Below are 18,672 nucleotides of genomic sequence, written 5' to 3' on the forward strand. Positions count from 1 at the left end.
TTATAGTTGTATAATTTAAATCCCACAAGAAAGTGGAAGGGTACCCACTGGTACTTCCTAGTCTTTAGTTATAGATGTTGCATGATGTTTTCCTTTCAAAGGGGGCTTCCAACTAGAGATCTGCAAGGCTACACTACCAACATTAGTCGAATATAATGCCATAATGGAGAATTGAGTGAGTGGGAGGCACACAATCAAAACAGTTTATAATACAGCGTCAATTCAATCCTAACCTCTTCGTTTAAATGTTGTTCATCCGAGTCTAAGGGCACGCACTCATTTACTCCAACTCTATGGACGTGGCATTCTATTTCACAATTGTTGATGGCCATTCATGCAGACCTCTAATTCCAGCCTCAATTAAAGTGTATATTTGTTAAGCCCAAGTTATTTGTAGCTTTAATTTTATTACGTGTATTATTTCTCTTCAATTCCAAGGGAATGTGAAGTGTGAAACCGTTAACCCACTTTTGTTTTCAGTGTTTTGATTTGTGATTCCTTGTGATAGCTTGTGTTCGATATGATTTCGGTTTGGCTTTCGTTTGTCCCAGTCCCACACTTGATCGTGATTGATTGATTGCTAATGCTCTGTCTCTGCGCGCGTATGCAGGTCTGAACCACTTGTCCCACTTGTACAGCAGCAGCACCCCTCGTCGAGTCTCAGTGGGATCCCAGGCGTTTGTCCCTGCGTCGCCGCAGCTCATCAGCATCAGCACCCACAGCACGCACAATGCCAATCCCAATGCCAATCCCAGCATCAGCATCAACAACAACAGCAGCAACACTATGCCACACAGCACATTGGCGGGGGGTCATTCGGTGGATCTCAGCAGCTCCATGGAATTGGAGGAGGAGGAGGAGGAGGAATTCCTGGGGCCTGTGGACACGGAGGAGGAGGCGGAGGAGGAGCCTATGGGGGAGGAGGAGGAGGAGGAATTAGTCGAGGAGGAAGCGGATTCGGACTTGACAGCATCTACCATCAATCGGGAGACTATAACGGGAGCATCAGCGGCGGCAGCATCGGCCTTGGCATCGGGAACATCGGCCTCGGTCTCGGCATCGGCCTTGGCCAGTGCCCATCGTCAGCCGCTTCGGTCACAGGAGTCCCAGTCGCAAACTGTCACCCCAGTCCATTATAGCAGTACCAATTATTCGATGTCTAAGCAGTGCATGTTGAACAACGCCAACGCCAATGCCAACTCAACCGAAACGGAGACCGACAACATCATCTACACCGACATCAACGACATGGGCCACTACAAGTACCCGGACTTCCACAGCACCCTGCCGCATGCGCAGGAGCACAAGATCTCCAACAGCGAGCACCTCAATCTGAACGAGCGCAACGACATCTACGCGACGGTGAATCGCAAGGCCAAGTCCAAGACGCGCGAGAAGCACTTCAGCGATGAGTTCATCGATCAGTCCATCATCCAGTATGCCAGGGCCAAGCAGATGGGTGGCCCGCCACTCCTGCAGCAGCCCAGTACGTCTGCCTATGCGGCGGCAGTTCTCCAGGAGCGCAACTACAACAGCATGAACTACAACCAGTACCACAACGATCTCAATCATCCCTCGGAGTCGTCCTCCTCCTCATACTTTGGCACCGGTTTCGGCACCAAGCGCTACGGCGGCCAGAGCGAGAGGGCGAAGCTAGCGCAGTCGGAGAACTACCTGACGCCCTCGATGGACTCGCAGAGCTCCAGGCACACGCACTCGCTGCCCCGTAACTCGGAGCTCTCGGGCGTGGATTCGGTCGACTCGTACGACAGCCACTACATCACCCATCATTCGGTGGGCAATCTGCCGCCGCCGGCACGCCAGTCCTCCTCTTCGGAGAAGCTCGAGTATCAGCTGTCCTCGGGCAATCTCTATTCGACGGCACAGTTTGTGAAGCCCGAGGAGGCGGCCGCTCACTACATGGACGACGAGGAGGAGGATGAGGACGAAGAGGATGGCGATGGCGAGAACATCTACGATCAGGTGGAGCGAGAGTCCTGGCTGAAGAGCAGCTCGTGCAAGGACCTATTTGAGCGCTACAGCAGCACATACTACGACCGCGAGCATCCCAAGCCCATGACGGTCCTCGACAAAGAGTTCCTCTCCTCGAACCGCATCGATTCGCCAGTCACGCGATACGACGACTCGCGGCACTCACTGTACATCCCCAAGAACCATTCGATCGATGCCCACCAGGACTTCTCCCCGCTGCCACAGAGCAAGGTCTACTCCTCGAGCTATCCGGGCAGCACCTACAACGCCCAGGACAAGCGGCATGGCCATGGCCAGCACCTGGACTACTCGGGCTCCCAGGATGACATCTCGCAGGACAGCTACGAGCTGCTGGAGAAGTACGACATTGACTTCTTCAGCGGTCGCGGTCGCACCGAAGACCACATGCGCTCCTGCTCACTGGACTCTGGCAACTACATACCCAGCGACGACGAGTCCGTCTCGGAGCAGCCCAAGTACCGATCGGCCATTGACGTGAAGTCCAAGTCCGCAGCGGACATAATGAACGAGATCTGGGACGCCGAAGACCCGCGCTATCTGCCGCGCGAGAAGCTCTCCGTGAAGTCGGACGGGAACTTCTACAAGAAGATCCAGGAGGCTCTGACACGCACCTCCAGTCAGGAGAGCCAGAGCGAGATGTTCGAGACAAAGATCTCGCGCAGCTCCGACTCGAGCAAGAAGTCACGCGACAGCCTCTACCACACGGACAGCAAGAAGTCGCGGGAGACCACCAAGAGCAAGACCTCGGTGGCCTCCAGCCAGGACTCGAAGGAGTCCCTGGTCGGTGACTGCTTTGGGCGCAACTACGAGATGCCCACGACCACCTGCAAGAAGGTGAAGCAGTTCAACAAGAAGGATCTCTACGACAAGTTTGCCCAGTCCTCGCAGGACTCCAAGAGTGACTACTATGACGCTGTGGAGACGGGCGGTGTCGCTGTCGGTGGCGTAGCTGAGGCCCCGGAGGGTCTCTACTCCCGGCCGAAGGTCAAGAGTCACGACTGCCTGCTCTCGGACACCCACAGCTCGACGGCCAACAGCTCGTTCTACGACAGTCGGGACACGTACTCGACATTCCCCAGCAACAAGACCCACAAGACCTCGAAGGTGCATTCGATTAGCCTCCAGAATGTGGAGATCGAGCGGAATGCCAAGTCATTTGGGGCCAAGTCCCCCGAATCGGTGTCCACACCCGCCTCGGGCATGCGCTGCAAGGAGAAGGACATCCAAACAGGCGAATCGCTCGAGCAGTCGGCGCCCTTCCGCAAGAGCAACTCGCAGTCGTGCAAGATCTCCGCCTTCCGACGGCGCTCCGACAGCGAGAACATCTTCAGCTTCGACCAGGATCGTATCGAGTGCATCCAGAAGTACACCAAGCAGTGGGAGGGCCAGCCGAAGGACAAAGAGTCCAAGCAGAGCCCCGAATATCCGCTGACCCCGGAGCTAATATCAGAGTTTGAGAAGCAGCAGGCACGGGTCATGGCCCACCAGAAGATCACGCGCAAGGAGGAGCTGATGGCCAAGACGCACTTCGAAGAGTACAATCCCATTATGGTGCCGCTCAACTACAGCCACGCCACCGTGGAGCGCACCAAGAGCGACCCCAACTCGCTGGCCAATCGAGCGCGACTCGGCAGCAACTCTCGTCGCCATGTCCTCATGCACCAGAAGTCCATCGACCTAACGCCGGCCGACTCCAACTCCAGCGACGAGGACTACATCTACAAGCAGATACCCAGTGCCCCGCCGCTGTGCAAGGCGCATGGAAACTTTGAGATACCCAAATGCTACGATGGAGGCGGCACACCCACGCAGCAGGAGCTGCCAAAGACTGGGTTCGAGCTGCCGAAGAGCTTCTTCCGCGACTACGAGCGACGCTTCACCAAGGTGCTCAAGGAGGACATACCCTATGTCCTGCACAAGCGGCACATCATGAACGGCACCGCGCCCTCGCCCAGCGAGAAGAAGCACACGAAGCCCAAGTCCCCCAAGTCGCCAAAGTCTCCCAAGTCGCCCAAGTCTCCAAAGTCACCGAAGTCGCCAAAGGCCAGTTCAGCAGTGCTGCCCGTAATGGGAGCGGACTTCTTGCCGGACATCCTGGACAGCCTGCTGCCGGCAGAGACCAAGGAGTTCCTGTTCACGCAGAATATTGATCTTTCCAAGGTGGATCCGATCACGCTGGAGATCGACAAGACCATACCGACCATACAGCTGTCCTCGCCGAAGCGGGACATTACCAAGCAGATGGATGCCTCCACGCTGGAGAAGCTCAACAAGAAGCTGAGCCAGATCGAGAGCGACTCGGCCACCAGTTCGCGCACCGAGAGCATGCAGCAGCAGCAGAAGCTTGAGCAGAAGCAGATGGAGCTCATCCAGAGCCTGCGCAAGGAGCTGCAGGCGAATGCCCGCAAGGCCAACAAGCCGCGCGTCATCCCCAAGACCAAGTCGGGTGTCAAGTCCAAGAAGCATGGCAAGACACGCATCACCTCGTTCTCGTCGGACGACGAGAGTCTCGACTCTGACGATGTCTTTGGCTCGGCCGAGGCCATACCCGACCGGCTGGAGTTCTCGCCCCCGCAGTCGCGCAAGGAGATCGAATCGATTCTGCGCATCGAGCAGAGTCGCCTCATCTCGGCCGCCTGGGGCAGGGGCCAGACCATGAGCTCCACGGAGATCGAGGGTTCGCCGCCGCAGTGCCGTCGTCTGGCCGATCTGGAGAGTCGCTATCACACCCAGAAGCTAGATCCACAGTACGCCAATGCCACAGAGCTGAGGCGCATCTCGGAGCGTTCCATTTCGATACCCTCCTCGGAGGACGAGCCCCACGTGCCGATGCGGGGACGCATGGACGAGTGCACCAATGACTATCAGCGGAATGAGAACATTCCCTCGCCCATACTGGAGCACGCGGAGTTCTTCCGCAGCAATGACGACATCTACGAGACGTGCCACGAGGAGAAGATCACCGGCTCCGACATTGACTACACGCTGAAGAAGCAGACGGCCAGCGGATCGCAGGCGGCCAAGTCCAAGGTGAAGCTGATCGAGGAGATCATCGACTCTTCGATTGTGCTGCGGTCCAAGGGCCATGCCCCCATCCTCTTTGCCCACGCGCGACTCAATCTGTCGGAGGGTTCGGTGTCGCTGCAGCGCCAGAAGGCCACACAGGTGCAGTCGCCGACGGCAGAACGTCGAGCCAAGAGCCTGGACACGCCAGTCATCTCGCTGCATCGCCTACCGCCCATGAATGCCTTCTCCTCGAAGGACGACACTGTGGGCTTTGAGGAGGAGGCTGAAATACTGGAGGAAAAATCGCTGGAGCGTGCCAATCAGACGGCCGCACAGGACGACGACAACGCGGACAGTGTGCACTCCTGCGCTGGTTCCATTCCCACGCAGAGCAGCTACAACAATGCCAATGGCAAGGACTCGCTCCTCAGTGCCGTGACCATCGACAGCGAGGAGGTGCAGCTGCTGAACCAGCTGAAGTACATCGAGAAGATAGCCCTGCAGGGCGTCAAGATCAAGGACAAGAAGAAGTCCAAGACGCGCCTCAAGAGCGGAGACCATCTCATTCTGAACATTCCCAAGTATCGCTTCACCGACTGGTCGCCCTACAGCTCGGCAAACAGCTCGCGCAAGACCTCTCCTGGAGTGTCCCGGGCCAGCAGCATCGAGAGCACGGGCAAGGGCAAGCTCAAGACCTCCGAGCCCTACAAAGGAAAGCCCATGTCGCGCAGTCGACCCGAGTCGCGGCGCACCAGTGCGGACGATATTAAGGCCAGGGAAGGGCGCGGTGGCAGCAAGAAGTCCAGTCCCAAGGAGCGACCACGCTCCATTGACATGCGGCGTTTGAGCAAGGATAAGAGCAAGTCGCAGGAGGAGACGGAAGCGGACATTGCCAAACGCAAGGAGCGACAGCAGAAGCTGTACGAATCGGCCATGAAGCAGACCATTACCATGCTGAGTCCCGTCAAGGACACGCTGCCCGCATTCCCAGCGCCAGAGGACAAGATTCTGGTGAAGACGGAAGGCGACAAGATCATCATCGAAACGGAGTTCAAGTCGAAAGCGGAGGATCACGTGCTGATTGCCAAGGCACCGCGAAAGCTGGACACATCGCTTGTAAAGTTCAGTCGTAGCTTTGACGAGGGCCGTAGCCCCGACAAACTGGACAAGGCCAATCGCAGCTTTGAGGATCGCAACAAGTCCTTCGAGGACTCGGAGAAGTCGGATATTCCCGAAGATATGCTCATCAAGTCGCCCAAGAAGATAGCCAAGGCGCAGGAGATGAAGCAGAAGATTGAGGGCAGCGTCGTCCACAAGAAGATCGATGGAAAGTCCAACAGCCTGGAGCGACCCGCCGAGCACCACTATCTCGGCACGGACATCAAGGCGCGCAGCCTGGACGACAAGCGTCAACAGACGGGAGCAGCTGCCGCCGAAGCGGCATCCAAGAAGAGCGAGGAGAAGCCCGCTCCTGTGACACGCAGCGCCATCGGCGACCGCCGCATGTTCGCCCACCAGTACAATGTCCAGGAGGACATTGACATGCAGGCCGTGATCTCGGAGCGTCGTTCGCTGGAGATCCTGAAGCGTTCGCTGCCCTCCGAGGATGCCCGCGACAGCGAGTGCACCCACAGCCGCAAGGCCTCCACGGCCGAGAGTTTGGACTCGTTCGTATCGGCCGATGACAGTCACTCCCCAGCCAGCAAGTCGCCGGTGCCCGGTACAGAAGGCTACCCGCATCGCGTGCCCACCATCGAGTGCGAGGAGCCCTCCATCGAGGAGGATGACAACTCCTCGGAGCGACGACACTTGAAGGTCGGGAGGCAGGACACAAATCGCCTGAGCCTCGACCGCAGTCGCAGCGATGAGACCGGCTCCTGGATGACCGTGGAGTGCGACGAGTTCATTGGATCTGACACCTCCGAGAACGAGCCGCGTACCCTGGAGCCCGATCGGAATATTCTCGAGACGCAGGCCACTCTGGAGGATGCCAACCCTCTGGAGTACTCGAACTGTGCCACACCCACGTCGGACCTGAACATACTGGTGACTCCGCCAAATGCCAGTCCCATGATCGAAAAGTCCGTGCTGGAAACCTTCGAGAAGTACACCTCCTCGGATGGCAAGAAGAAGTATAGCCTGGAGAAGCAGAGCGACAGATCGAAGAGCTCTGATTCGTGGACCAGTGGGGAGAAGGACACTAGCCCGCAGCGGCAGCAGGACTGGAGTCTGTCGGTGGGCAAGGAGAAGAGCTCCGTCGAGGAGGAGTCGAGTGTCAGTTGCTCCATCGCCCGGCCGCTGGGCATTTCACAGGATTTTGGCAACGAGGAGGCAAAAAAGTGTCAGGAGCTCAAGCAACGAATGCTCCAGCTGGATGTGGCCGCCGGCAAGGATGTTCAGGAGGATCCCGCCGGAGGATCCAATGAGCAGACGCCTACCAATGAGCCGCCACCCAAAGTACTGACTCCAGGCAAGAAGCCAACGACTCCGACCCTGGAGAAGCAGAGCCCCATCGATTTGGGCAACAGCACAGAGTCCTACCTGGATCCCATTGAGGAGCGCATAGCCAAGATCCTGCAGCGCACCACCGAGGACAGCGAATCGAGTTCCGGGGGATCGCGAAAGCCGCCGCGGATCGAGAAGCCGGCCCGTGCGAATGCCGGCAAGAAGCTGTCGGTGACGCAGGCGGAGCCGGGAAAATCTGGCAGTGATCGCAGCTCCCAGGAGTCAAAGTCGAGCTTCGACTCGAAGGGTTCCCTCAGCGTTGAGTCGCGAGGCTCCTTCGAGACGGAGAGCAGCTCCGGCTCGCTGGGAGCCGCCCAGAGGCGAGGCGATCTGGCCGCGAAGGAGCAGCAGAGCACCTGGAAACCATTCCCGATCGAGAGCTCGAACAGCTCCAGCACCGACGATCCGTGGCATCACGTGGAGACGGACGGGGGATACGAGCGCTACGATGCACAGCATCCCCTGCGGGATTCCTCGGACAGCGACGTGAAGGAGGTGTCACCCGACGAGCAGAAGCGGGATGAGAGTGACACCAGCTACCAGGACGACCTCAATGACTTCCCCACAACATTCGGCTATCCGGCGATGACCAGCAATCTGGGTGGGATCGGGGTCAACCCCACGGACATCATTGGCTACAGCACAGGCTTCACCCTGGGCCGGACTCTGTCGCGTATCTCTGAGCGGAGCACCGCCTCGGAGAAGTCCAGCATGGAGGACGATGTGAGCAAGGCCTCCACGCACTCGGTGAGCATGCGGGACGAGTCGGTGGGCTCCACCGACCACCAGCCCAGTCTCAGCTCCGACTCGAGGAGCAACACCAATCTGGCGTACATCTCCGATGCCGATCGTCGCACCTCCGCCGAAATGCCGGAGATTCCCTGCGACTCGGCCACCGGGGATCGTCTCTCCAGTTTGGGGAGCATAAACGATCCAAAGTCGCCGACCCTCGTCACGGGACGCTTCTCGGTGACGCACGTGGATGAGCAGCACGAGGATGGGGACGACGGGGAGCGGCACACGCTGATGTGTCTGTCGAATGCGGGTAGCCAGGACTCGGAGGACTGGCCCCTGCCCGAGATACCCTTCGATCATGTGCCCGTGAAGCCACCCGACAGCCTCTATGCCATGCCGGATCTGGACAAACCCGTGCCCAAGTCGTTCTGCTGGAAGGCCAGCATGTCCTTCCAACAGAGCCAGGACTCGGTGGACTGGCCCTCGCCGCCCTCCAGCACTGTCGGAGCTCCCATCATCGTGGAGAACATTGAGACGTACTACGCCAGCGAGGCCCAGAGTGCCGACCAAGTGGTGCTGCTCGAAGAGGAGGCCCATGGACATGGAGCGCCCGATGTGGCTAAGGTGCTGCCCTACGAGGACACTGCCTACCTCATGTCCTCTGCCTTCGAGGACAAGGACTTTGGCAGCGAGCAGATCCAGCCGGACACGGTCAGCTGTCTCAGCTCCACGCTGAGTGCGGCTTCCTGTCTGTCGTCTTCGCTCAATGTCAGCTGCAGCACCTCGTCCACCCAGCCCACAGCCAGAGCGGGGCCCCGCAAGAACTCCAGTCCCGAGGTGATTGTGGCCCAGCCCACACGCTCGCCAGCTCCAAGGAGTCCCCTCTCCGAGGACGAACTCTTCTCCAACGACGACGTCTTTATGCCGGGCACCATCAAGGTGCAGCTCTCACCCGATCCCCTCTTGCGGAAACTGTCGCGTGGGTCGAACAATTCGGACACCTCCATCGATGACATTCTGTCGGCGAGCACCACCTACCTGGACGACCAGACGACGGTGCGGCGGAACTACGAGAAGAGGCTGAGCAGCGGCGGGAGCTGCAAGAAGTGCAGCCACTCGAGCCACTCCGAGGAGGAGACGAGCTCCATTGGCACGGACCTGGATGGCACCGTGCGCATGGGACTGCAGCACAAGAAGTGCACGCACAGCTCCCACTCCGAGGACACCTCCATTGGGCTGAGCATCTCGGAGTGGTCCACGGGCACCAACACGGTGCGGCAGTATGCCAATCTGTCGGGCTCCGACAGCTTGTCGGCCGTGTCCACGCAGTCGTGCGCCAAGAGCGAGAAATCCAACCAGACCAAGTCCAGCATGAGCTCCATCAACAAGTCGGCGGAGAGCCTGAACGAGCAGAGCGGCGGCAGCTTATCGCACAAGTTCAGCGGGGACAATGGCTCCTCCGACGGCCTGCGCTACGACATGCTCTCCAACTCGGAGACGGACAAGATGAGCGAACCCACATCGGCCACACGCAGCGACGACACCACTCTGACGCTCACCGAGATGGCCCAAACAATCAGCGAATGGTCCACCTCTAGCAGCCGCACGCTTGTGACAGCGCCTCTCAAGCAACAGCAGCAGCGGGTGGGTGCCAAGGGTTCGCTGGGTTCACCCAGCGAGGAGAAGCGCTGCTCCCTGCCGCAAGTGCACCGCCGCAGTGGCAGCAATGGCAATCAGGGTCGCTCCAGTCAGGAGCACACTGACAACTCCCCACTGACCGCCAGTGGACAGCCCGAGACCAGTGCGGCGGCCCGCAAGCGACGCTCCCTCGAAATGATGTCGAAACTCTACCAGAGTCAGGAGATTTGCTCAGAGTCGGAGTCGCCTTTCGTAGAGCGTTTGTATGCGCACACGGAGAAGCTAACGGAGCGATATCAGAGCCAGGAGTTTGTTCCACTGCATGGAGCGGGACCTCAGACTACGACTGCAGCGGCAGCGGCAGCAGCACTGAACACCACGCAGATCCAGACACAACAGTCGCAGCAGCAGGTGCGCCCCAAGCCGCGTGCACCACAGCCACCCACAAAGCCCAAGCCAGCAGTGACACGACCCATCATGCAGGCACTCCTCAATAAGATGAAGCAGCCAGGATTGGCAGAGCAGGCTGCAGCCGCCGCCGAGGCAGAGGAGGAGGCGGCGAAGAAGGTGCCTCCAGTGGTGGTGAAAGCAGCTCCACCACCGGTGCCCACTGTGCCGCCGATTGTGGAGCCCAGCGATCTGCCCGGGGATGTGGGTGCGCCGCCACCCAAGCCGCTGGCCAAGCATCACAGCTACGATGACAAGACGCTGTCCAAGACCCAGATAAGGGACTTCAAGACCAGCAGCAAGCAGCTGCGGCAGTCGAGCTCCTTCCACGAGCATATGCTGAGCAAGTCGCAGCAGTCCTCGCAAGAGCAGCCCATGCGGATTGACGAGGAGCGCGACGCGCACTCCACCTCGTCGGCCACCAACACCACGACAACCACCAACACCCTGAACAGCGAGAGCACCGACCCCTACTCTCCCCACATGCCCCAGCGTGCGGACAAGCTGATCCGCTGCTCCCCCTACTACTCGAGCAGCCTCAGCTCGGAGTCGCCCCCGAATCAGCTGGTGCAGAAGCCACCCAGGAAGGGCGCCAGCGCTCAGCTGACAGCCGCAGCTGTGGCCACCTCCATGAAGAGTCCTCCCAGCGGCAACGACACGGACAGCTCGCTGGATGTCCGCGGACAGGACCCGAAGCTGCGAAGTCGCGGCTACCGCAAGAAGCGACAGCTGCCGGCCAAGAGGATCAGGGCCAACATGACGGCCGCTGCTCTGCTGGAGCAGGCCGAGAGCTCCGAGTGCTCGGAGGGGTATGTGCCCGAGATGGACTCGGGCAGCTCCGAGTACTCCTCCCAGTACCAACGCGACGACCAGTATCTGGAGTTTGACGAGGAGCTGGAGCGAGGGGAGACGGACGAGTACGATGACTATCCGCAGTACAGCGGAAAGTTCGAGAGCCTCGACATGAGCGACAACGTGGACGAGATGGGCTTCCCCCGCTACGATCGACTCGGACACATTACGAAGCCGATGTACCAGGCGCTGGTGGATCGTCCGGCTCCGGCCAATCACCCAATGCCACCTGCCACGGGGCAGCCCGTTAAGCCGGCACGCACCAAGAAGCGGACCTTGAAGCGGGAGGATTCCATGGCAGCTAGCACCTCGAGTGCGGCGGCTGCGGCTGCGGCAGCAGCTGGGCCTCAAGCGCAGCCCTACCACGGACGAAGCTACTGCAATCCCGAGGAGAGCGAGTACGAGACGCGAGGAGGAGGCCTCTCTGATGAGCTGGCCAACTCCAGTGAGGACAGCTGCAGTGGCTTTGGTGCAGTGGCAGCCGGCTCGGGATCAGCAGGATCCATGGGAACCATACGAAGGGGAGCCCCCAGAGGAGGAACAACCATGGAGCAGCAGCAGGAGGGACAACAGCCCCGACAGCAGCTGCCTTATCCCGACTTTCTGTCCGACTACGAAAGCGAACCGATTGAGTACGAGCGCTATGCCTGTGGCCTGGACATACGCGTCGATCCTCCGCCCAAGTTCCATGACTCGGATGACCTAAGTGATCAGTAGCGGATCAGTGGATAATAAAGGGATAAAAGAGATCTCTAGGATACCTACATAGGATGTTGCGTATGCCCCCTCTCCCTTTTTGAGTGCAGCATTTTGATTTCTTCCGTTGCCTTGGAACAACATTTTTTAGATAAACTCTACGACTTTTACACACAATCCAAGTACTTATATGTATAACCAACTTATTTGTAATTGAGACTGATTTACGACAAACCAAGAAAGAAAACTCCCAAGAATCTCCCCAACCAGCTGCGAAACTGAAACCCAATAAAAAATGAAGAAGCCATGAAACTATTATTGAAGCGTTGGAAAATCAAATCAAATTCCAAATTAAAGGACATTTTAATCAAATTAAACATTAAACAAATCAAATAACATACTTACAAAATACCTTAAATAATCGAAATGATGTGACGATCGTTGATGTCGGATGGAAAGAATCGAAAGATGGATGCAGATGGATGGTTGGATGTTAGATCGTTGGTAGATTGAGTTGCCCATTAGCGGTATCTAATACATATATTATGATATATATATATATATATATGATAATGTTATAGATCAATTCAACATTCAAATATATAGATATATATACACGAGTATATGAGATATATCGAGAGCGTAAACGTTAAACGAGTTGAACAAATTTTAATGCACTGTTTAATCATCGAATAATGGAATAAAACCAACAAAAATGTTTAATTGTTATTTAGCTAATACACACACACACACAATACAAATCGAGAAGACACGATATTTAAGATGAAAGTTATCTATATATATTCTTCATTCGAGTTGCCAATGATTCAGTCAGAATGGGTTTTCCACAACTATACTCGTATAGCTATCAATCTGAGTTCCAGTCAAAAGTGTCAATCCATATATGTACACACCTATTGTATTGTATATGGAATCAAACCTCTTAACTACGATAGTTGCCATATACATATGCAAATGCCTAAGCTATAAGTCTAGTAATCTCTCTGTTAAAGATACGACAAATCAGCCAAATGCTTTGAAATACCCAACTGAAATCGAAAGAAGAAAGGAGGCTAATGTCTTTGGGAGTTCCTCTTGATAGATCCTCCAGATCAATGCTGATCAGTTCAGATACCCCGTCAAATGTTCAGTATTATCACTGTTTGAAATGAAAGCATTTACTTCATGCCTCCAAACAGTTTTTTAACCATATATTTTATATAGTCCTTGTGCTATATACGTTTTTAATTTACACGCCAAATGTTTTTAGAAGCAATCAACAATTGAAGTATTAATTACAATTATCACAAAATCGAAGAAATGTTGTATTAGCTGTTAGCCATAGTTATACCCGGTACTCGAAGAGTAAATAGGGTATATTGTATTTGTGCACATAACGGTTGTATGTAACGCACAGAAGGAAACGTTTCCGACCCCATAAAGTATATATATTCTTGATCAGCATCAATAGCCGAGTCGATTGAGCCATGTCTGTCTGTCCGTCTGTCCGTCTGTCCGTCTGTCCGTCTGTCCGTCCGTCCGTCCGTCCGTCTTGTTTGTCGGCTAGTTCTCAGAGACTATAAGAGCTAGAGCCACCAAATTTTGGCACCAGACTGCTGTATGCTCACACTGAAACCAGTGTATTTCAAAAATGAGCCCCGCCCCCTTCCGCCCCCGCAAAAGGGCAAAAACCTCCCAAATCTACAATTTTGAAGATAACAGAAAACTAAAAACGCCATTCCGTAGGGAATGACCTTATCTATCAGATCACCAAATTGGAATCCGATTGGATCATTATTATAGCCACAATGAAGAAATTAATTTGCAGTAGCCAAACCCACCCCGTCCCGCAGCATTCACACTCTGCTTCGCGCTGTTTATGGCCTGGCCCCTGACACGTCACTGCCTCTGCCTCTGCCGCTGCCTCTGCCGCTTCCTCTGCCGCTGACTCTGCAGTGTGTGTCTATAGGGGAGGGTGGCGAGCTAAAGGAGCGTGTTGGCGTGAGTAGTGTTGTTGATGTAGATGACAGATGAAGAAAAAATGTAAAATTGGACAAATAACCGCTAAAGTGCAGATGTAGTACTGAGTGCCGGGTATAAAAGTTGTGACGCGTAAGAAGCGTCTCACACGTCCCTTCTCGTTTTAGTATATAAATGTGCCAAACAAAAAAAACTCCCACTTCCCATTCCAAATTTATACTATTGAAAATGGGAGAAACAAAAGGAATTAAGCGACAGACCCTGTTAAGTTTTAAACCGATTGGGAAACTCCATCAAGATATATTTAAGTTTAAAATGATAGTAGTTGGAAGAGATATTTAAGAGTTGTTAGTGGGAACAGGAGCGGGCCCTAGAAGAGAGCTTCAGAGAAGATCGTACTACGTACAATAATTTCACAAAAACTAATCCAGATCAAAAGTATTCAAATCAAAAAAAAAAAAAAACATCCATTTGTGTTTAGCTCTCCGTCGGGAATGATGATATTTAAACGAAAATTGGTTGTTGATTTCTTAAACCAATTATTTAGTTAGGATACTTTTTATAAACCGCATTTTTCGGTTGCCAAATGGAATATCTACTAGATGTAATTTTATCCTTTTCCTTGAAGTGCAAATTGAGAATTTCTTTTCCTTTGAAACTTTGTATTTATCTCGAGAAAACACACACTCACAACATTTAGCTGAATTTTAGAAAGTAAGTTTGAGAAAATACAACCCAAGAAAGAAAAATAATAATACTCAAAGAATTTTCAGTTCCATTTTAAACCAAAGAATCTCCCATATTAACTCAAGCAACCCAAACCAATGATGGAAAAGGTCTTAAAACAATATGAATACAAAATGACATGTACACGAGCAATCGATTTAACAAGCATTAAATTATAATTATATAGAAACAAAAAACTAAATAAATAAAACTTCATTAATCAAACAAAAGATCGGGAAAGTCTTTAATTTTAAGACAGAGAAGGGGAGATATATTTTAGTTTACTTTAATTATACCCGGTACTCGAAGAGTAAATAGGGTATATTGTATTTGTGCACATAACGGTTGTATGTAACGCACAGAAGGAAACGTTTCCGACCCCATAAAGTATATATATTCTTGATCAGCATCAATAGCCGAGTCTCTGTCTGTCTGTCTGTCTGTCTGTCTGTCCGTCTGTCCGTCTGTCCGTCTGTCCGTCTGTCCGTCCTGATGAGCGCCTAGTACTCAGAGACTATAAGAGCTAGAGCCACAAAATTTTGCATCCAGACTTCTGTATGCTCACACTGTTACAAGTGTATTTCAAAAATGAGCCACGCCCCCTTCCGCCTCTGCAAAAAGGCGAAAACCTCCCAAATCTACAATTTTGCAGTTAGCAGAAAACTAAAAACGCCATTCCGTAGGGAATGACCATATCTATCAGATCACCAAATTGGGATACGATTGGATCATTATTATAGCCACAATGAAGAAATTAATTTGCAGTGGCCAAACCCACCCCGTCCCGCAGCATTCACAATCTGCTTCGCGCTGTTTATGGCCTGGCCCCTGACACGTCACTGCCTCTGCCGCTGCCTCTGCCGCTGCCTCTGCCGCTGACTCTGCCGCGACTCTGCAGTGTGTGTTTCTAGGGGAGGGTGGCGAGCTAAAGGAGCGTGTTGGCGTGAGTAGTGTTGTTGATGTAGATGACAGATGAAGAAAAAATGTAAAATTGGACAAATAACCGCTAAAGTGCAGATGTAGTACTGAGTGCCGGGTATAAAAGTTGTGACGCGTAAGAAGCGTCTCACACGTCCCTTCTCGTTTTAGTTTAGTTATTCTTACGTTAAATATTTCATCTTAAGATATTTATTTAATTATTAAAAGATTGCTTTAAGCTTAATTTGATTATTTAAGTTTATGATTTCATTATTTTTATGTTCCTCTTTTGGTTGATTTTCAGATGTCTATCACGGAATCAATGGCAACATGTCGCTGGATAGGCGGGGAGAGATCACCACTCCACCGACGCGCTACGACCTCACTTTGGGGTCGGACAAGTCCTCTTCGCTCTCCCGTTCAGAGGCCGGCACATATGACGTGATTCAGGCCGAGATCCAACATGCCAAGAGGCAGGAACTGGCCACCGGCGTGGCCACGGCAACGGCACCCCACCAGAATGGCCACAACGGCAATGGCCATCCGATGAGCACTCAGCATGACATCGAGGCGGAGGTCAAGAAGAGGAAGTGGCCCACTGAGCCAAGCTACTTCTTGGCCAAGGAGCTGCTGATGACAGAGCGGACGTACAAGAAGGATCTGGATGTGCTGAACACCACGTTCCGCCAGGTGCTGAGCATCGAGGATGTGGAGCAGCTGCAGCCGCTGTTCGAGCTGCTCGACTCGCTGGCCCAGCACCACAACCTCTTTCTGCGGGACATTGAGCACCGCATGGTGCTGTGGGAGGGCCGTGGCACCCACGACTCCCACCGCATCGGAGACGTGATGATGAAGCACATGGCGGCGCTGCCCATCTACGATGAGTACGTGCAGACCCACCTGGACATCCTGCACTGCCTGAACGACATGTACGAGTCGGACAATCGCTTCCAGCAGCTGTACAAGGACTTTGAGCAGCAGAAGGTCTGCTATCTGCCCATCGGGGAGTTGCTGCTGAAGCCCCTGAATCGCCTGCTGCACTACCAGCTGCTCCTGGAACGGCTCTGCGACTACTACGCCGAGGAGCATATCGATTATGCCGACTGCCAGGCCGTCTACCATCTGCTCATACGCAGCACCAAGGAAATTCGTGCCCAGCTTCCCGATTCGGCTAATTTCGTGGAGCTGTGCGAGCTGCAGCGCGACATCAGCTTCGAGCAGCTGGTGCAGCCCCATCGACGTCTCATCCGCCAGGGCTGTCTGCTGAAGCACTCCAAGCGCGGGCTGCAGCAGCGGATGTTCTTCCTGTTCTCGGACATCCTTCTGTACGGGTCCAAGTCGCCGCTGGATCAAAGCTTTCGCATACTCGGCCACGTTCCGGTGCGTTCCCTGCTCACCGAGAACGCCGAGCACAACACTTTCTCCATCTTTGGGGGTCAGTGCGCCATCACGGTGAGTGCGGGCACCACCGCCGAGAAGACCCTCTGGCTGGCCGAGCTCTCCAAGGCGGCGGCGGACGTCAAGAATCGTCCGCCCAACATGCAGCTCCAGTTGACGACGCTCAAGAACTGCAGTGAGTATCTCTCGAGGGGATTCAATGGGAAGCGTGACGAGAAACGTATTTTTTGTAGTCTTCTTTTATTTGTTAAACTTTTAACTTTCTCTGTTTATGGCTGGCAAGAAAAGCACGCTGCAAGGCCTTGTAAGCAAGCACCCAGAACCCCAGTCTCAGCTTTATACCGAATCATAATTAATCTAGGATCCTCTCTGCATCGTTCTTTATCTTTAGGCTCCTCGGAGGAAGGTCTCGATCTGTTCGGACTGACGAATGGGAACAACAGCAGCCTGAACAGCAGCATCAATGGAGGCGGACCACTAACCCCCCAGCAGCTGCAGCTCCAGCAGCAGCAGCAAAGCAAGACACAACCGTCCCGAAGCAATACGGCTCTGCACGTCTGCTGGCATCGTGGCGCCACCGTCGGACTGGGCGATCATCTAATCGCGGCCGAGCACCAGCTGTCCGGCTATCTGCTGCGTAAATTCAAGAACAGCTCCGGCTGGCAGAAGCTCTGGGTGGTGTTCACCTCGTTCTGCTTGTACTTCTATAAGAGCTACCAGGATGAGTTTGCCCTCGCCAGTCTCCCGCTTCTGGGATATACAGTGGGGCCGCCCGGTCACCAGGATGCCGTGCAGAAGGAGTTTGTGTTCAAGCTCTCCTTCAAGAACCATGTGTACTTCTTCCGGGCAGAGAGTGCGCATACATACAACAGGTGAGTGGAGCTACAAATGAGTTAAAGAACCAGCTAACTTTGGGTTTCCTCTCTTCATAGATGGCTGGAGGTATTGCGGAGCACCACCCAGACCCAGGACTTTAAAAACATTCACAGCCATGCAGTGCTCGGCAATTAGGAAGGGGACACCTGAACCCAGCATGGACGTACTTTGACGTAACCCTCCCCCAACTTATGTATAATCACTGTGCAATTCCATGGAGGAGTCACTCAAGCAACCGTATAGAACCACACACGCATAGAAATGCCCTCTAGTATTCTATTTTTTATACAACGTATACACCACAACAAATATTCCCATTTTATATATATTGTATTGTATTCTACTGTACCACCCCACCCTCCCTAAACATTCTACACATTCGCTGTGTACTCTATTTGTATCTTAAGTAACCCTGTAAATAACGTCGTCTTTTATCGTTTCGTCTTGTCTTTGTTTCGGTATCTAGTGCATCATTTTATCCTGTGTCTTTTATCTGTACTTTGCTTTAAGTGGAAAGTTTTATGCATTTTATTATTCAAAGTTTTTATTCGCTTGTGTCAAATGTTTACTCGGTATGCAATAAAATAAATTATAGAAAAAGTTGAAGAGTTAAAAACTTTCTGCAAAAATTAAATAAATCTATTGAAATTCGACTTTCATATACGTATAAATTATGCAATTGTTTAATCATAAGCTTAAGTCATTAACTTTAATAGACTTTAACAAATTAATAAAAACAATTTTAACAAAATCGAATAAAAAGTTTTCGAATGAAATTGGAAACGGTGGGGGGGATAAGTTTTGTCATATTCTCATTTATTGATATTTGAAATCTTATACTTTATTAATAATAATAATAATAATATTAATTACAATAAGGTA

General features: G+C 53.3%; 1 protein-coding gene across 2 annotated transcripts in view; it reads left to right on the top strand.

Annotated features, from left to right (window-relative positions):
• Positions 1 to 18,393, top strand: part of LOC117898716 (FERM, ARHGEF and pleckstrin domain-containing protein 1) — a 38,937-nt gene extending 20,544 nt beyond the window's left edge. Inside the window, exons 11-13 of one of the 2 annotated variants that reach the window (XM_034808333.1) lie at positions 15,821 to 17,089; positions 17,306 to 17,786; positions 17,847 to 18,393. In XM_034808333.1, the coding sequence (XP_034664224.1) occupies positions 15,821 to 17,089; positions 17,306 to 17,786; positions 17,847 to 17,925 (1,829 nt within the window). In that variant the 3' untranslated portion in view covers positions 17,926 to 18,393. Of the gene's footprint in view, positions 1 to 610; positions 12,478 to 15,820; positions 17,090 to 17,305; positions 17,787 to 17,846 lie in introns of those variants that run through there. The other variant, XM_034808334.1, reaches the window with a different exon arrangement.
• Positions 18,394 to 18,672: the final 279 nt, after the last annotated feature.

The sequence above is a fragment of the Drosophila subobscura genome, chromosome O, assembly GCF_008121235.1.
Source record: "Drosophila subobscura isolate 14011-0131.10 chromosome O, UCBerk_Dsub_1.0, whole genome shotgun sequence".
NCBI lineage: Eukaryota > Metazoa > Arthropoda > Insecta > Diptera > Drosophilidae > Drosophila > Drosophila subobscura.